We start from the raw sequence: 20,420 nt of genomic DNA on the forward strand, positions 1-20,420 counted from the left end.
CAGGTATTCATACCCTATCTATTGTTTCCACTAACCTTGCCATAGATAAGATAACAATATCCCAAACTTATTATGAGATAGGCTTTTCATGTGAAATTGTCATGTATTTTGTCCTTACACTTGGGAAATTACTTTTGGGGGTAAACATAAAGGGACCTAAATGAAGCAAAGAAGATGAATAAACTTTAAATGTCAAAAAGCATTTATGAATGAATTCAAAGCAGTTCTCAAAATGCTATCCCATTTCAAATGTCAGTACAATGAATAAGGCTTCATCCTCCAGAATAGGTTGAGGTCAATGGTTGGCAAGGGTAGTTTAAAAAAAATCTTCCATAGAGAAGGAGGAGAATATGAGTACTGTCCATGAAACAAAAGCCAGCCGAGATGGTAGCTTCTGCAGCTACAAGAAAAGCTTATTGACATTACCTTGGTCCTCCTCCAACTGGTCCCCGGTGTACTGGTTTACAAAGATATTGTGTGATTTTCAGGAAGAAAATTGAATTGCATAGGAATGTGGGTTTGTTTCATAGTTAGTTTTTATAAGGGGTACTGCTAATTGCATGCACATATTACTTCCTTGTCAAACTATGTACTCCTAATTACTGTGTAATATATGGCAGCAGTTAAAGCCAAGATACTGAATTCAGATCAAAATGTGGTCAAGCATACATTTTATAACTGTTGGGGATCTGCCACTGAAAGAGTTCAGCTTCCCCGAAGACACAGTCTTGGGATTTTTGTAGACCCTTCACTGCACATTGCAACTGTGCCAAATACACTTTCACCAAATTCATCTCGTAAGAAACTGTCACCTTCTGAACCAGGAAGTTTTCATGATCTGTTCTTTAGTATGAATACACAATGAGACATGGCAACAGAATGGAAGTCAAACTTCCAACACTCCTACATTGCTTCATGCAAATATTCTGTGCATGATTTTAACACTGTATATTTTGTGTTTGTCTGTCTACTCCTTTTTGAAAAAAGATGGGATTGCATGGATGGTGTGTGCTTCCCTTCAAAACTATGCACATTGGTACAGCATGGAATCTATACCATAAGGGCTTCAGCCTTTAATTCCTGTTTGTTCAGCCTTAAATGTACAGTGATGCACTCTACACAGGAAAGATTGAAAGTGGTTCACCGAATGATAGGGGAGAACACCAGAAACACCTGGTGTTCCAGGGTCTGCAGGGGCTTTCTGAAACCCTGAGGCAGAAATTAATTAGAAACCATTACTCTATGGTATAAAACCCTTAAGGCATGTAAGTCAAGGCTGCCTCCTTCCATTGTGACCTATCATACTTCAGTGCGTGTCAGTAACTCACCTACCCTGCATTTTTCAAATGCTGAGGAGCTGTCCATGGACTCTGCAAGAAGTGAAGCTTTCCAAAATATGGCCTGCAGAACAGATTGTTGTTGTTAAAAGCACAGCAGTGGAGGGTTATTATTTTTTAAGTTAAAATATTCATTTCAGTTTTATATATTAAAAATTTACGTTGCTCTGCTTTAACAAAACCCCAAACCCAGAGCCCTTCAGAACTATGTAGACAGCCTCATCTAAGTCCTGTTTGAAGCTTCTAAGAAAAGGCAGGTGATGCTGCAAAGTTTTTAAAAAATGTACAGGCAAGAGTATACCCCACTCAGCTACCTCTTAATTATTTTAGGGTATGAAGAGAAACAAAGACAATCTACCACTCTCCACCATCATAATAAAAGTTAATCCTTTTTACTTTCATTCACAAAAAGCTCCTGGTCCTATTTGGAAGACTTAATCTACTCTGGAGAGGTTCTGTGCCTGCAAATTTCATCCACTTTGGCAAAAAGCATGTTATAGCTATTTTTAGATTTCCCCATTATAGTAAATGGGGAACCACAACAGTTCATTTTATACAGGTGAGCTGAGAACCTCATCAACGCTATTTTCTAGAAAAAGAGGTGCCGGAACTCACCACGAACACCTCCCTTGTTCTCTTATAATGGCAATGGAGCCCACCTGAGAGGTGCCAGAACTGAGTTCCTGTGAGTTCCAGTTGGGGGAAAAGGCATGGGAATCGTTCAAAGAGGAGAGAACACAGAGAAATGGATCAGAATATTAAAAAACACACAGATACAAACTAAAGCAGGCATAGGCAAACTCCGGCCCTCCAGATGTTTGGGACTACAATTCCCATCATCCTTAGCTAACAGGAACAGTGGTCAGGGATGATGGGAATTGTAGTCCCAAACACCTGGGGCCCGGAGTTTGCCTATGCCTGAGCTAAAGATTGGAGCCCATAAACAACAAATGAACAAATGTGATATTTAACGGGGGGACGGGACACCACCACCAAATTCCCTGTTTCCTCAAATGCCCACCTAGTTAGCTGTTACTGAACTCTCATGAATGTACAGATCAAGGAAGGACCAGGTGTGGATTATTCACAGCCAGTTTCATCTGCTGTGAAAGAAGCAGCGTGTAGCATTTTCCAGATAGTACCCATCACATTATTAAAGTGAAATTGGAATTGGTACACAGAAGCAAGCATGGAAACACAATCCATGGCAGTATTCTCCCACAGCCATAAGGGTATGAATTGCATGATGCTTTGTAATCATAGCTTTGAAAATTAACACTACCCAATAAAACTGACTAAATCTGGACAATTTTTCTTACTTACGCTTTATTCCTTCTTTGTACAAAGCTTAATTTGCTTTATTTCTGAATGCACAAATGACAATTTTATGTATTTTTGGAGGAAACAATACAGATATTTAAACATGTGCACTCTTTCCACAAGCATTTTTCTTGGTCAGAACCACTGACCGGGTTTGTGCCATTTTAAAAATACATGAAACCAAGGGAAGCCAGGCAAAATTATATGGTTTAGCAAAGAGCATGTTTCAAAAGAAGAATTAATAGTTAGGTCCCAAAGACTGGTTTTTAACAGGTAACCCCCTTATTTGGCTTCACTATATAAACAAGAATGTGGTTGATTAAAATATCAGTCTTGATACTATGTTAAGCATTCATTTAATGCTGTAGTTCAGGTGGTTAGGCAGCAATGCTATTTTAGCTAAATAGCACAGCAAAAAATATTCACTTTTCTTTACATTCAAAAGAGCTAGTTTTAGACTTGAAAGCAATCACTAAGTGGAGTACATGGGAATCATGTATTTGCAGTGGCAATATATGATTCTCATCTATAAATAAAAAGCTGGCTTTATAATTTAAAAGTACAAATTAAATGCTGCATTGCCGCAACAACAAGTGCATAAAACCATTGTTAAAGCTGTATTTCCATGTGTCATGACCACCAGAATATAATCCAGCCCCCCCCCCGCCAGAATTACTTTGAATATTCCTTTTTTTAAAAAAATTCTAATCAAGCTATAGTCTTTGTTTGTAGATTTAAAATGAATAAAGTCTCCAAGTCGTGAAGATCGCATCAAGTTTTTATGGCTTTATAATCATCGAAGGCATTCAAGGTCCAAGAAGGAATGACGTGTCCAGGAATCTTTAGTCACTCGGTATTTCTTTGAAGAAGCTGATCCAGCAATTGCTACAATAAAACAAAAATAAAAGCAGCCTTTAAGTTACAATGCCATGCCTTCCATCTCCTACTCCTCGACTTGGAAGTGATGTCATCAGTGACTGTTAAGAGAACAACAGAACTGAACCAGTCTCATCTGGGAAGACACAGAGGCACGACTTGCTTTCTGTGCTGCGTCCAAAGCCTTGGCCTTTGAACCCCACTCTAGAAACATCAGGTGGGAGCAATATCTGTTTCAGTATTAACGCTTTCATACTATGCTTAACCTGCATATATGTGTAAATAAAGCCATATATCCCAAAGACACCACTTTCTCTGGTGACCTTCATTCCAAGGAAACCGACTTTTGATGTATGTGTTGGCATCCCGGAAGTTTCTCATAAACTGGGGTGAGCAAAACAGTACTGTTTACCAACACATGAAAAAAAAAAATCTGGGGTGCACCAATAGATACCGTATTGACCCCAATATAAGCCGCACCCAAATATAAGCCGCACCTTTAAAATTCGGGGGAGGGGGGAGGAAAAAAGACAATTCCTGAATATTAGCCGTTCCCTTAAAATTCCTCAGGCACTCATACCCGTTCTGTTTTACCCTATGTCTGTTTCAGCAGCGTTGTCGTAAAAGCCAGTTTTTGTAAGGTTGTGAATTTAAGCTGCACTTTAACTTTTCACGGTTGGAATTTGGTGGAAAAGTGAGGCTTATATTTAGTCCAATACAGTACATCTATCCGCACAAATGCATTACACACACACACACACACATACACGTACACACACACAAATATAGATACATCGCCAGGCAAAGCAGCACTACTGCTATCACAACGCTTTGAAAACTTGCAACAGGATTTTAAAATATGGGAATACTGGGTTTCCTACTGCAGAGGTGGCTAACCTGTGACCCTTCTGATGTTACTAGACTCCTACCATCTCTGACTATTGGCTGTGCTTCTGGGGGCTGTTTGAAGTTGAAGTCCAACAACAAATGGAGGGTCACAGACTAGCCACCCTTGCTCTACAGGGTGGTACTGAAGGTGTACAACAGGTATTCAATTTTGGGGTGACAGAATGGAGAAAGAAACTCTGCATCAATGAGTATTGTGTTCACTTCACTGGAGAATCATTACCTTTTTGAACACTTCAACACGCAGTCTGTTGCTCTGTATGATTACCCGTTTCTGTTTCTCTTCTTGTTTCTTCTTCACTTCAGGCAGATTATTATAAATCCTGGAACATATTAAAAATATGCTAAGTGTCAAAAACTTGTTTTCTGAGCCTTTGAAAGAAAGGAAAGAAAGGTGTATGGGAAGAAGGCAGGGGCAGGGTAACATGTGCCCCTTCAGCTGATGTTTCGCTCCATCTTCCATTAACATGATCAATAGCCCAGGATAGTTCAACAACATCTGGAGAGCCACAGTTTCCCCATCCGAGCTCTAAAGTGTGCAGGCTTTTAAGTACATCATTATTGTGGGCCTAGTCACAGCGCCCCAGTGTGAAGGCAATAGGTATGGAGTAAAGGAACAATTTGGACAGGATCATGATCTGAGATCATCTTTGGCCACAACTTTATTGATTACAGATGTAGGTAGACTTTGGCTCAGGCATTGTATGTATATCCATTTCAGCCTCCTGTTGAAGGGCTGAAATTTTTAACAGCGTTGTGCCAAGGATTGTGGCCTCCCAAAAGATGCTAATCTACTGTGACCAGCCTGCCCTACACATGGTTTCTGGACAGAAACTTCCACATAGACCCTTCTTAGGTCGGGGTGATGCACCACTTCATCCAAACCTTGATGATTATGATTCCATCCAATGTTTTACCCACCCAAAGTTGTGACATTTTGCTATGAGAAACGTAAAAACTCCCAATGGGCCCAATCTGTTTGCAGGCAAATTCCTTCCCAGCTCCGAATATGGCAACCATTTGGAAACCATAGCAAAGTCCGTCACAGAGTGCACAGGAAGCAAAATATGGTTAAGACAAAATTAACACAAAGTAGCCTGAAGGGAGGGAGGGAGGGATTCCTCTTCGGCTGATGGACTGCAAACTCTAGGCGCAGACAGCTTTTATCCTCAGTGGGTGGACCAGGCTCTGCTCATTCGGTGCCCATGATTGGGCAATTGAACTTTTGATTTGGCAGGCTATCTTGCCCTGCAATGTGGTTGGCCGGGGAATTTAGAATGGCTAGCCACTGGGACATGACTCCTTGCACAATTGCATATGACAAGGTACTGGAATTGTATTGCTCATATAATTCATGGATTCATGATATAATGCCATGAAAAAAATGTTAGTTTTAAAGACTATTTCTTAACTTGATGTGATAAATGTACGGTGTTAGATTACCCTAATCCATCTGTGCAGATCAAGATAAATGTCATTGGGAGTAATCTGTGAAGCCCTTGAAAGGGCACATATATAGCTATGGAAGCAACAGTATAAGCCCCCTTATACTGTTCTGCAGCTGCGGAGACTCATTTCTCCTAAGTATCCTTCATTTGCCTAAGGCCTTTCAGTATTTCTTCCACTGCATTTTGGAAGGATAACTTTGGATTGCAATAGTGTTTGGGTGTGGGGAACCCAGGCTGAGCTGAAATCCCTGCTCACTCATGAAACTTTCTGAGAGCCAAACGAGATGTAGTGCTAAATGTGTTGTTAGAAACCATGTCAATGAATTTTTTCTACAATTAAAAGCAGGCATGCTTTTAGGACTGCAGTGCATAGGGAAAGGAGGTGTAACCCTTGTGTCCCCATCTGAAATTCTGATAATATACACTCCATGGCAATAAGTATACAGGAAAAAACCCTTCCATTGTAGATTTTTCCAAGGCTCATAGTCCTCTGTGTGTATGTTTGTGTGTGTGTGTGTGTGTGTGTGTGTGTGTGTGTAGGGTTGTGTGATTTCCCTTTGTGCAGATGTGATTTTTAATTAAGCATTTAGCTTCATGTCTAATTTGCCCCGAGCCTCCTTAAGAAAGTCACAATTTGGCAGCATAACATATCTCACCGGGTTGTTGTAAAGATAAAAAGAAATATTGTAAAGTGCTGGAACGTGCTATTGGATTTTTTAGACACAAACTCTCTAATTATATATAGATACAAAAGCAAATGTGCAGTTTCCTAGGATCCATAAAACTCTAGCGTGACCAAGAAACATAGCCGCAGTTATGTCGACAGAAGCAAGCTGGATTCTTAATGGTCCCCACTAAGTTTAGAAAAATAAAAAGGAAACTGACTGCAACCGACATGCAAGACACTTGGAGAAAGTTTAGATTGGTGCCTCTGAATGTGCATCTTTGCTTTTCCAACTGTATGAAAATCTGCCATTCACTCATACAGGAAAAAGTAAAGTGCAGCACTCCAAGAACCCAGGGCCAGTGACAAATGGGCACTAAGGAACAGATTTTAGGGGTTTAGAAGCCACCAGGGACCAAAGACTTTTAGCTTTCTTTAAATAAAAAAGTTAGTCAACCAGAGACTTCTGAAGTAAGTTAGAGCACAAAACATGAAGGCAGCATTAAAGCTTCTGCACTCAGCAGGCAGCACAATTGCTAAGGCACTTAAAATACTGTTGCTAAGCAATCAGAGGATGGAATGTTGACCTTCCCACCTGGGACACAAGGATTATTAAAAAAAAAAATCAAGGCTGGTAAAATGATTTTGTGTATATATGTTTTGAATAGAATTGTGAAGATGCACATATTTGTTGTATATTTGCACCTAGGCTTCCCCCCAGGAGCTCAAGGCTGTGTACAATTTGTCTTCCCCTTCCTCCTTTTATCTTCACATCAGCTCTGTGATGCAGGCTAGGTTGTGCCTTGGTAGCTCACACATCAATGTTGCGAAATTGCACACACACAAGAGTTATTTTTTGCTTGTTTTTAATTATCAAGGTTGGCAAACTTTTTGTATGTTTGTTTGGATATTTTGCTGTACTGTAAATGTCAGCACTATGAAACACTGCAGTTAAAGCAAGGAGGCTGCTTTTCTGGCTTTCTTTAGATGATCTGTGAATGACAATGCACAAGAAAAGCCCTGTTGGACCAAGCCAATGGCGAATAGCTTCCTGTTCTCACAATGGCCAATCAGATGCCTGTGAGAAGCCTGCAAGTAGGTTCTGTGTGCAATAGCACTCTCCCCTGCCTATGGTTTCAAGTGACAAGTCTTCTATGAATTTGTTTTATTCTCTTTTAAAGCCAAGTTGGCTGTCATCACTACCTGTACAGGGAAGTTCTCAATGTTTGATGCTTTATTGTTTTTTTTAATATTTTGTTGGGAGCTGCCCAGAGTGGCCGGGGCAAGGTTAAGCAGGGTAGTGGTGTTGTTAGGGACCCAATCCACAGACATTGTACCATGCCCAGAAAGTGCTGTTGGCATCCCTCCTGGGAGAACCCATTGCAGTACCAGTATATTCCCCTGTATAGTTTTCAGTACACACATGATACATCTTTTAATTCTTTTTTAAAAAAAAACCTTCCATGAAAGATATTTCCACATTAATGCAGTGCATGGAATTCACTCGAAAATGCATTTGTCAATAACATGGGGTTAGAATCCGAAACAGCTGCAGCAACTTTCCACTATTTCTGCAGAAAGCACTAGATCAATTTGAAGGGCCTGCTCACCAAAAGGCAAACTAGACAACTTGCCTGTTGTCAGGGCAATATCCCAGAAACTGCAAGAGTCTCATTCCAGAGCCTTTTGATCTCCATCAGCTGCAAACTCAACAATTTATTGCGCTACTGTTATGCTACTCAGAATAAAACAAAATGTGGGGTGTGTGATCTTACTTCATTAGCTCACCCTATCAATTCGAGAACTCATAATCCCTCATTGCTGCAAGCAGAAGGGAGATAATATTTCAGGATGGAAGATGTTCCCTACCTTTTTGATCGCATGTGCATCTCCTTCTCTGAAATGAACCGTTCTTTTGGCTTGAACAGGTTATCTAACAATTGGAAAACAGAGGTTAAATTGCACAGGTTGATTTGCTTCTTGTACATGGAATGAGTTTAACATATGAATCCAAGGAAGGGCCGTAGCTCAGAGGTAGAGCATCAGTGCCTTGCAGGAAGTAAGCCCTTGGTTCATTCCCCAGCATCTCCAGGTATGACTGTAAATGTCCTCTGCCTGACAATCTCAAGAGCTACTGCCAGTCAGAGCTAAGTGGACCAATAGTCTGGCTCCATATAAGAGGGCTTTCTATGTTCACACACTACCAGAGCTAAGCTGTGCCTGCCAAGCTTAAGACAGCTGTCTGACTCTGCATGTTGATAAGTGCAATAATCCCACTGCAGCTACTCCTGTGAAAGCCGTGTCTGTTTACTGCTGTGACTTTTCATAGACCTTCTTCATTCATATTTAAAAGGGGGTTGGAAGGGGATTGCTGTTTCTTTAAAACATCAAAAAAAATCTCTGCCCTACCTCCTAGCTGCTCCATCACTTCAAGCACATTTCTTGGCATTCCCTCACTTGTGCTCTCCTTTTGTTGTAAAATATAGACACCCGCACCTTATTTTAGTTGTAATGTGAGTGTGGAGGACTTGGTAGGGAAGCTGGCAGGTCAAATCACATGCAAGTTGAGGGTCCAGGGTCTTGGACTAGATGACCCTCAGGACCCAACTCTACAGTTATGTAACCCAATGAGTCTAAGGAACACGGGACATGATAGATGTGGTTAGCCCATTTTAACCTCAAGGGGTGCAAGCTTCTCCCATTCTGGGTGGCTTGTGGCTTAGTTAAGGTCTATAAGCTGATCTATGGTGAGTTTGAAGCCACCAGATAGTGTTATCTTCTGTTGCTTTGCATGGGTTTAGTTGTATGTTTTCTTTTAAGTTTTTTGTTTTGTTTTGTTTTGTGTAAATAGTTATCCACTGTAAGCCACTTTGACCATGTAGAGAAGCAGCCTGTGCACATCATCTTCATCTAAAAGCTTGGGAAGAGGAGTGTTTAAACATGACTGTTGCTGCATCCTTGATGTTTTTGGATCTCCTAGAGTGATACATATCCCTGGCCCTCCAGGCGTCTCATCCCACAGAGCTACTCTGCTGATCTTCCTCTGTGCTTGAAGAGCTAGCGGGGCAAAATCATCGAGTGTGCAACAATCACACCCTGGCTTTTGTCTCTCTTGACTCCTAATTCTGCATTAGCATTAACCAAGAGATGGCTAAGCCAGAGAGATTGTCATCCCTACCCCACCCATATCAGGAATTTTGGACTATAATATCAGAGAGTGATGATATCGTACATTTATACAAGAAACATGAATATGTTTAAAGGGGTGGGGAAGGAATGGCTGTGTTAGGACTTGAGCTTATGTATTGAATTAGGGTGGAGGGAGCCACACCAAAAGGTTGGCTTTGTCACAAAAAAATGATGCTATTGTATCAGAGAAGAACCTAACATACATACTGAACTGTAAGACAGTGGACTGGGTTATCCCCCCTACTGCCTCAGAATTCCATGAATCAACATGGCTATTGATTCTAAACAATGCTCTATATTGCTGAAAAACTAAGAGTGCCTTTGAAGACATTCTCTGGCTATGATGCTGTGGAAGAATTTTACTTGTGAGTATTTGGAGGTCCACAGGACCATCTCCAAAAATTAAACCCAGGACTGTTTCAAGAAGCCATTGTGGCAAGGAGACCCATGAGTTCCACGGTCATGCACTAATTTGTAGCAAATGAAAGTTGTTTCAGTGAGACTTGTTTCCAAATAAATATGCTTAGAACTGCAGCCATTCATTCTGCACCTGTTTATATTTACGCTGAAGTTCCATTAAGTTTAATGGAGCTGACTCCTAGGTATGTGTGGAGGAACGCTATGTTTATTACAGTCTGTTTTCATTTTGCGCTCTGGAAAAGATTTCAGCGACCTCTGATGCTATCAGAATGCAACTGTCAAGGTTCAAGGCCTTGTGCTATCACTATGTTTGCAAGCCTGTTTACTAGTAGTGACAGGTTCTGAAAGGGAGAGGGAAAGCCAATGGCTTTTAGTATTTATAGATGGGTCTTAGATTAGATAAATTCATTTTGATTCGCCAGGGGAACAGCAGACTCTGATTGGCTGGAGGTTCTAGGAAGACAGGGCAGTTAATTGTAAGTGGCATAAGAAAAAGAAAAATCAGCTGGGAAAGCTGATGATAGAGGTGTGAGGCAAGGCCAGAAGAAAACCAGGGACAGCTGAAACTTGAATATTAAAGCTATTTCTTGCTGGTGTGGTAACAATACTTGCCTGTACATACAGGTTTTTATATCAGCTAAACTGTCCCAGACCCAATAAGTGTCCCTATTTTCCAGGGACAGTCCCGGATTTACAGAAGACATCCCAGTTTCTGATTTGATCCCGGAATGTCCCGCTTTTCCTTAGGATGTCCCTATTTTCATCAGAGAAATGTTGGAGGGTATGGAGTTATGTGACACCCAAGCCAAGGACATAAGTAACTATACATTGGACGGCAGCCCTGTATAGGGACGTTTTTAAATGTTTTATTATGTTTTTATATATATGTTGGAAGCTGCCCAGAGTGGCTGGGGCAACCCAATCAGCTGGGCGGAGAAATGTTGGAAGATATGCTGTCCAGGCACCCAGAAGTACGATGGGGTCAGCTTTAGTGTCAGAAGAAGATTGTAACTTGCAGCTGGACACAACCACTTTGTCCCCCCGCCCCCTTTTCTGGTCCTTTTAGCTGCTGTGCTGAGCTAAGCCAAAATCTGACAGTGACTCTAGAGTCCTTAGAAACTGCCATTAAGTATATTGTATGTACAAAATATCTCTTTAATAAACATTTAACAGTTCATTAAATCTCCAATGTTGGGTGTTGTTCTCACATCTAAGCCTATTATACCCTCCAACACTCCTCAGGAAACAGGGGCATTCTACTGATGTACAATAGAAGCTCCCTATTTTCTGAGGAGGGGTTCTGAAAGCATTCTAAAGGGATGGGTGGCAGCAGAAAAGGATCACACTGGAGAAACTCTGAGTTATTGGAGCAGACCCTGAAATAGAAATACAGTGGTACTTCGGGTTAAGAACTTAATTCGTTCTGGAGGTCCGTTCTTAGCCTGAGGTACCACTTTAGCTAATGGGGCCTCCTGCTGCCGCCATGCCGCAGTGGCGCAATTTCTGTTCTCATCCTCAAGCAAAGTTCTTAACCCGAGGTACTATTTCTGAGTTAGCAGAGTCTGTAACCTGAAGTGTCTGTAACCCGAGGTACCACTGTATTGAAGAAGAATAAATATCTATACCATATTTAGGAAAAAGTGAGGACCAAGAGAATAGTTTTCCTTATAGTATGTGTGCATAGAATTGAAACCGTGAAACTGATACCCATGCTCACTTACTCAGGAGTAAACCGCGTTGAGTAGTACTTCTGAGTAGCTATGCACAGAATTGTGCTCCATGGCTGTAATATTTATGCAAAGTTAGCTGGGTGCAAGCCCCAGTGAGCATGGTGAGGGCTTATTTCCAAGTAAATATAGGCTGTAATCCTAAACAAACCTACTTAGAAATGTTCCAGTCATCTTAGTGGGAATCTGCTTCTTAGTAAACAAAAACAAAAAAGAGGCTCTGATCCTAAATAGACTTAAGTCTTGCTCGGAAGGAATTGCTAAACAAATAGAGGCTGAATTGCACTTACTTAGAAGTAAGTCTCCCCAATTATTTAGAAGTCCTGTTGAAATCAGTGGATGTACTTGGGTTTAGATTACAAAAGTGCCACCTATTGCTTCCTTTCTTTTGAGACATACTGCTGGGGGTGGGGGGCGGGTTGTGTGTGTATTAAAGATAGTAAGACACCGCAGAGCTCCTTAGTTTGATACAGATGTCAACTCAGCACCCGCTGCCCTGAATACAGATCTTCTCTTGGCAGGTTCTGTTCCTAGCTTTTAAAGTCACCATATGTGTTTCATGGATATTTATGGAGGTTGCTCCAGGCAACCAGTGAATTCAGGCATTTAAAGGAGCCACACCTAGTATCTCAATTACATTCCTGGGGGAAAGGGGAAAGATGGCTTTCAGGGTGCTTTCAGATGGGGACTTAATATTGCAAACATGTCATTCAGATATTGCAAACAGGTTGTTTGCAATAGGTTTAAAAAATAAAATAAAATAAATCTTATCAGATTTTCTGCAGAAAGCATAGATTTGGGTTAAATTGGGAAGGGGGAATATTGGTCGGCATTTTGATGCCAATTATGCCGCATTTGTTTAAGGACAGTAGTACCATTTATGCAAGTCAACATACAACATTCCCCATCCCATACTGATACTGTTTTAAGATAAGGGAAAGAACGGAATAAGCAAATATTTCCCCCCATGTTTTTCAAATGCTTCTTTTAAAAAACAAAACAGCCATGTGGATATTTTTGATTACAAAACTTCCCTATTATACTTAAGCAACTGTAACAGACTGTGGGAGAAACTCTCAAATGCTGCTATAGACCGTAGACTATTATTATTATTCTTCTGTGAACTATAATAGAGCCCTCCACTCTATATGTTGTGGGATTTCAGTACCCATAATCCCTGACCATTGGCTGGGACTGACGAGAGTTGGAGTCCCACAACATCTTGAGGGCCATCCTTGTGTTAGGGATCACACAAGGAGAGGAGGGGATTTAGGAAGTGATGAAATTCCTTTCGGAAAACACAGCCAGCTATGTGTGACAACATATTTACTGTCCTAAGGCTTCTATCAACAAGTAAAAAAAAACCCACACACAATATCCATTCCTGTAGTATTTCACTTAAATTTCAGGAGGTGGTTAAAAAAATTATATAGAACACTAAGTTAAAATCATAACTGATTATACAAGAGGAAGTATATTAATAGCACTTTCAAAGGAAAAACATGTATGCACTGCATGAACATTACTTTAGGCTGCTTTCAGGTTACATATTTATTGAGCACTCATCCTGATTTGTTTGCACAAAGATTGCGGGAAAGTTGTATGACATTAGCTGCTTGTTGAACATTCACTCAGATCCGTTTGCGAGGAGGTTAGATGACACCAGCTCAAGCATTTGTTAACCCATATTTCCCAGTGCATTTACCCATCACCTTTGTTATCACATAAATCCTGGGGTTTGGGGGGAGAAGCGGACTTGTTGCACAACAGCACCAAATCCATTTTAATTGTGTGACTTGAGCATGCCAGTATGTATTTGCATCCCAACCAAAAGACAAAAACAGTCTGGAAGCATCCTTAGTCAATAACAACAAGCAGCTAAAGGCAGATCCAGCTGGAATTCTGTCCCTGCTGTATTTCAGAGATGACAAAAACCAGACAATTATAAACAGAAGAGTGATCAATAGGGCAACTGAGAGCTGCACTAACACTCTGAGAAAAACCAGTGACACGTGAAGCAGGCAATGCAAAGAGTGTAAGAGTCATCCCTTAGGAAATGACATTTGTAAGATTATTACAAGAAGGTTTCTATGAACATAAAGTAAAAAGTAATCTGAGGGGACTAGAGAAAAACAGCTCAAAAGTTGACAGCTTAAGAGAGACTCAGGTAGGAGGCATAAAAAGGCAACATGTAAATAGAATGAAGTTAATCCATGTTTTATTCAAATCTTTTAACCCTGCTGGGATTCTGGATTTTATCAAATATCCTGCACAGCAGTAATTTATTTGTGACAATCCCCTAGTGAGACAAGGAAGCTCCACCAAGATCTTAGGGCAGGAGACCAAAATAAATAGCTAATCTTCGTAATGTATTTTAACAAATGCAAATGCTGGCCCCAAAGAACGGAGATGAATGAGGAGCAAAACACATTTACTAGTTGGAAAGCCACTTAAAGCCACAGGGAAGGCAGGCTGGGAAAAGAGGGGGGAAAGGAATAAGTTGGATTCTTGCCTACAAATAAAATTGCTGATGCACAGAAGTGAAGACTGAGCTTAATTTCCAACAGAAGAGCTGGTTGTGGTTGAAGCATGCCTGGGAGTTGCACTCTTTGACCTGGGGTTCTTTCCAGACCTGTCACAATTCTGCAGGAGATTCAACTGCATACCAGCAAACTTAGGCTTGCACAATTAAAGTGGATTAAAGTGCTCTGATGCAACAAAGCCACTTAAAAACAACCAGACTTTATGCACGAAGGAAAGTGATGGGGACATGCACTGGAAAGTGTGGGATAGCAATGGATTGGCAGGCAGTCGTAAAACCTCCAAGCCGATAAATCAGGGGGAATACTCAATAAACAGTGGAAGTTGTAGAACATCTGTGAAAGCTCAATAAAGAAGTCATCTGCAGACACCCTTTGTAGCCCTTCCTTCTCATGTTAAATATGTAGGGAATGGTTGCAGTTATTCAGTAGTGCCACTTGCAAATGCTCAGCGGCATTCTCTTTTGTATTGTCACTTTCCTGGTCCCAAAGCTCAGACTTTAAATTGGAAATGGTAGACCCTGGACCGAATTAAGCTCTGCAAACACCATGGCTTCCCTTTTTTTCAAGGGTAATATTATTTGCTTGGAAATGGGACCCCAGTTATCACCAGAAGTAAATCCCATTTTTAATGGATGAAAATTCAAATGCACTGGGGCCTGGCTTGAAACGGGACAAGAATTTTCAGATACAAAATACACTTCAGCATACTTTGAAGAAGCTACAAATTAACTCCTTTAAAAAGATTTCAGGAGTTCCACATGGTAAGCCCCAAGAATTGTGATTTGGAGCATCTTTCGGGTCAGTGAAGAGTTCTCAAGCCATTAGCTGCCCTTGCCATCCCAGACTGGAAGACCTATTGAAGATTTGTTGGCGCCTAGGCAACAACGGCTTTGATGCTCTTCAGTTTGTTTCTGGTTTTGTTCCTCATTCACTGAGTATTGGTTTGATGCCCACCAACCCAGGCAGAAATGTTGGAGGCAAGGAGAGAACTGGAAGCCAACAGCTATCTCCAACTCAGCTTTGTCCTGGACTAAATGCAACTATCGAGATAGAAGGTGCATACACTTAAAATCTACAAGCAGCCTGTAAAACATGAAAACAGTTCTTGACATGCCCCCTTCCCAGGTGAAAGCATAGAGCAAAGCAGCACATGCTAAATTCACATTAGGTAAGCAGTCCAAAAGTTGTGACAAAAAGGAATGTGAGGATGTTTCCTAAACAGTTTCAAACTTTTTAAAAGCTGTGTTTGGAAGGAAAAAGTACAGAAGATATTAAGGTAGCTAAAGACATAATTCTGGTTGTAGTACAGTGGGGCTCAAAGAGTAAACATGTTGTAGGATTACACTGCAAGAAACACAGGGCAAAACTATTTAAAAGGCAGGAAAATGGCAATATCAAAGAAGATGGGAAGCCCAAGATGTACACGCATTAACCATGGAAGAGGATTGTTTATTGTGGAAAGACAAGCAAAGAAAAACTGTCTGGATAGAGACAAAAATATAGAAACAAACATGTAGAAAACTGTAATGTGTGCCTATGAATGAAGCTGCAGACCCAAGCCATAGGATTTAAGTATTCTATAAATGAAATTAATGGGTCCCCTCCACGGTAAAAGGTAAAGGGACCCCTGACCATTAGGTCCAGTCATGGACGACTCTGGGGTTGCAGCGCTAATCTCGCTTTATTGGCCGAGGGAGCCGACGTACAGCTTCTGGGTCATGTGGCCAGCATGACTAAGCCGCTTCTGGCGAACCAGAGCAGTGCATGGAAATGCCATTTACCTTCCCACTGGAACAGTACCTATTTATCTACTTGTACTTTGATGTGCTTTCGAACTGCTAGGTTGGCAGGAGCAGGGACCAAGCAACGGGAGCTCATCCCGTCACAGGGATTCGAACTGCCAACCTTCTGATCGGCAAGCCCTAGGCTCTGTGGTTTAACCCACAGCGCCACCCGTATCCCTCCACAGTGGAGAATATTATTTTGCATTTCAGGCATGTGTGAAGAATCCTTTCAGGGCTCAGTATATTCTTGCTGTCCTGTTTCCACCACTCATGTTTGCACACAGGAACACTCATATTCTCTTCCTTTATTCAAGATCCCCTAAGTCCTCATGTCAATATTGGCTACTTGGGGCCCCATCAGGTCCAACCAGTATTGACAATGGTTAGGGATAATGGGACTTGTGGTTCAACATTTGGGGGGCCACAGGTTTTCTATCCCTGTCTGAAAGAGAACAGCCTGTGGCATGTGTGTGTAAACAGTTTCAGATCCATGAAAAGTATCATAGAACTTCCAAAACTTCACAGTAGTAATTACTTGGACACACCAAGGGAGACCATCAATTCTGTTACTTCTAAATACTCATGAAAATATGGATTTCACAAGCTCACTGTAAGATAAATCAATAACAAGTCAAGAGAAATGAACAAATATTGAATGCAAAGTTGGATGGCAGCTTTATTATTCCCTATAATGTAGTCCCCCCCCCCCAGTAAGGAAACAGTGTCCCTAAAAGGAGAATGGGGAACTCAGGTGTATTAACACATAAAATCACAGAGACATATGTTCTTGCAAATTAAAAAACATCTAAGAGTGCTTGTGTACACTAAGATCACAAGGCTGTTCATTATGAAGATTTAAAGTACTATAAACAGCTGGTAGCCCTGTCACTGAAGTAATTACATGATGCTTTTTTGAGATTTAAATCTGGTTATTTGAACATTGTTTCTATTCAGTTCATCACAGTGGGATCTCTAATTTGTTCAATGTAGTCAACAGCAAAGTAGTCTATCTTGGACTAATTAGCCTCCTTGAAATCAAACATAAAAAATATACAAAACAAAAGGCTAGTAAAAGAATTTCAGGTTGTTTGCCACTAGAGTGCTCCTATGATGATAAAATCTTCTGCTGGCTAAACATGATAATTTTTTCTCAATTTACTTTTAGCACCTTGTGAAATCTTCTGCATGAATTACAACTGTCTCTAGTAAGAAACTCTTTAGGGGGCGGGAAGCTGAGAAGGTAAACAGGAACTGCACAGATAGATGCTGGTATTTATATGGAAAAGGATCCGGGATGTAGGCTGCTATTCTCCATAAATTAAGAGAACATTGACAAAATGGACTGTGTGATTTATGTATGATCTAATGATCCTACATTCTCAATAGATACGTTGTTCCATTTACATTAAATATATAGGGAAAGGTCTCCCAAGGCATTTGATTTTGTTTCACAGCAACCCTGAAATAAAAATAGTGGGTTTGATGGCATATCATGGAGACCACTCATTTTGACCCCAGTTTGTTAATGACCTCACGCACAGAACTTCCAGAGGAAACAATAGTCCCCATTCACTGCAGTATCAAGGAAACCACTGTATGTACAATGCAGGTGCACATGCAAAGATGTCTCCAACAGCTGCCTGTGCGCATCAGATTTCACATAAGCGCAAAGAGATGCTGGCTAGAGATAAATGACTATTATATATAAATGCTGGGAACATGCTATGACATAACAGAGATGGTCAGTGCATTGGAAACCTGCCCATATTTTGTAAGACAGGTGTGCGGAGGTAGTTCCTCATTGTTTCCAGTGAGAAATTAATTACCTCTACCCATCTGGATACAAAGAAGCGGGTAGAGCATGCGGGAAATGAGTGCTTCCTGAAGGGGAAGAGATTGAGACAGGAAAGAGTTTGTCCACCATCACATCTGAGCTGCACTATAGATTATCCTCTTGTTCTCAGTAGATGCCAATCTGTGCTTTAAAAGCCCTCTGTGAGACAAAGTCGCTTTGGAAAATCTCCATCTCCATGTTCATATAATATTCTTGTAATCCAGAAAAGGCCAGCTAAAATACTGATTAAACTGCCCGTGTTCGCAATTAATTTGAAAGGTCCAAGAAGAAAGCCAACTCTGCAGACAACAGTGGGGCCAGCAGTCGGTGGTGCCAGCTCTAAATTTATTTCTGTTCCTACAAGATTTTTTTGTGTGGCTCCTCGGTTAAATGCATTGCCTTCTACTGTATCCACCACTGAAAGGTTGAGAAGAAGCCTTGGGACAGATAGATGGATGCATATACGCCCAAACATTAATTATTCTTATTTCTTAGATTTGTATCTATCAGAACACCTTGCTCCTTATAGAAGGGTACCATATTGGCCTGAATATAAGCCTCACCCCCCCCCCCAATTCTGACTGTGAAAACTTAAAGTGTGGCTTATTTTTGTAACTTTATGGTATGCATCCAGGAGAGTAAGGCAAAAAGCAGTGCCCGCCCCGCCAAGGCCGGTAAGGGAGAGAGTGAGGAAGGAAGGAAGGGGAAAGGCCACCGGCAACGCGTGGCTCCTTGCCTCCCCCAGTATGCAGCCAGGAGCAGCGAGAAAGGGAGTGGCTTATATTTGGGTATTTTTTCTTCCCACCTCTCCAATTTTAAAGGTGTGGCTTATATTCGGGTGCGGCTTATATTCGGGCCAATATGGTAATTAAAAGCACTTCAATACTTTGGGCAAGATTTGGCTTTTCCTTTATAAATGAGACAGAAGATACTTTTATTGCGCTCACAACACAATAATCTCTGTGGAAAGGATACTTGAATTGGCAATGCATAAATAAACAAATTGCTTGTGTACTGTGTACGGTATATGAAACAAAATAAGAATGTACCACTGGACAAGTCACTGTAGTTACATGTTCTTGTATTTACATGAAAACCAATAAAAATTATTTGGATTAAAAAAAAAGGTTTGAATATCGGCCTTCATCTGAAGATCACAGGCAGTCTACAACATAAAAATACAAAAATAAAAATCCATCCCTTCAATGGTTCACAAGCTTGTAGTGTTACACCATCTTTCATTAATAACGGAATCAAGTTCTTAGAGGATATGCTTTAACAAAGCCTTTAACGAAGTAATTGGGGAAATGGTGGAAAACATATTCCTCAGTATAAATCAAAAGGATACATGGTGAAGAAGATACAGGTCTTTATTTTTAAAAAATGTAAATTATACAGTAAATGGAATGAGGATGTTTCCATCACCTCACTCTGTTGTGGAGGGATTTTCTGTTTTTCAAATACTGATATTACAGCTATTGTTTTGAAATAACATATAGCTCTCCAGTGACTAAGAAACCTGCAGACAAATCATACTTGGCCCTGTCCTTGAAGTTTTCCCTGAGTTGCAGTGAAAATTTACACAAGGGTTGGATACGGATAAAGACTTAAGAACAAGCTGCGTCAACACAGGGCATATTCTCTCTCTTTCCTAAATGGTTCATGCTGCTGAATAAGATTGGCCCTGTTCACATTCAAGTGCCTTCTCAGCTTCATGATCTCAAATGTTTATATCTAAAATGTCACAATTCAATACTACCAAGCTGTAGAATTTCTACAGCAGGACATTCGCTTCCAAGAACACTGGGGGAGCGAGAGGAGATTTCAGGGTTATCCTGTTCTTTTCAGCTCAGCAGGCAGAGTAGAAGTGAGATCACGAAACTATTGCCTGCCATTTACCAGACGAGTACCCAGAGCTAGTATAAAAGAATAATAACTATGCCAAGGGGAGGCTTACTGCATTTTAAAAAAGACACAGGACACTTTGGCATGTTTTTTTTTTAAAAAAACAACCATTCAAAATCCCAAGTTTGGGGATTCACAGAATGGAGTTAGATATGAAGAAGTATAAGACCATAAGAAGAATCTGCTAAATCAGGCCTATGGTCCAGCATCCTGCTCTCACAGCAGCTAACCACATGCCTATGGGAAGCCCAGGGGGTTTTTTCAGCCAGAACTCTCTGGAATTGAGTTCTGGAACTTCTCAAGTGGGCACCATTGCCACTATAAGACAACAAGGGAGGCGTTCATTGTGAGTTCCAGCACCTCTTTTTCTAGAAATATAGCACTGGGGAAGCCCATAAGCAGGACATAAGCCCCACAGCACTATGCCCAGCCACTATGAGAGCCAGTGTGGTGTAGTGGTTAAGAGT

General features: G+C 40.9%; 1 protein-coding gene across 3 annotated transcripts in view; it reads right to left on the reverse strand.

The window, feature by feature from the left end:
* Nucleotides 1-3,417: 3,417 nt before the first annotated feature.
* Nucleotides 3,418-20,420, reverse strand: part of LOC308586369 ((E2-independent) E3 ubiquitin-conjugating enzyme FATS) — a 150,160-nt gene continuing 133,157 nt past the window's right edge. For all 3 annotated transcript variants that reach the window (XM_081192881.1, XM_081192882.1, XM_081192883.1), the window contains 3 exons: nucleotides 8,421-8,484; nucleotides 4,663-4,762; nucleotides 3,418-3,542 (listed from right to left, as the gene is read on the reverse strand). In XM_081192881.1, coding sequence (XP_081049007.1) covers nucleotides 3,504-3,542; nucleotides 4,663-4,762; nucleotides 8,421-8,484 — 203 coding nt within the window. In that variant the 3' untranslated portion in view covers nucleotides 3,418-3,503. The remainder of the gene's footprint in view (nucleotides 3,543-4,662; nucleotides 4,763-8,420; nucleotides 8,485-20,420) is intronic.

The sequence above is a fragment of the Podarcis bocagei genome (assembly GCF_964188305.1).
Source record: "Podarcis bocagei genome assembly, chromosome: 4".
Taxonomy (NCBI): domain Eukaryota; kingdom Metazoa; phylum Chordata; class Lepidosauria; order Squamata; family Lacertidae; genus Podarcis; species Podarcis bocagei.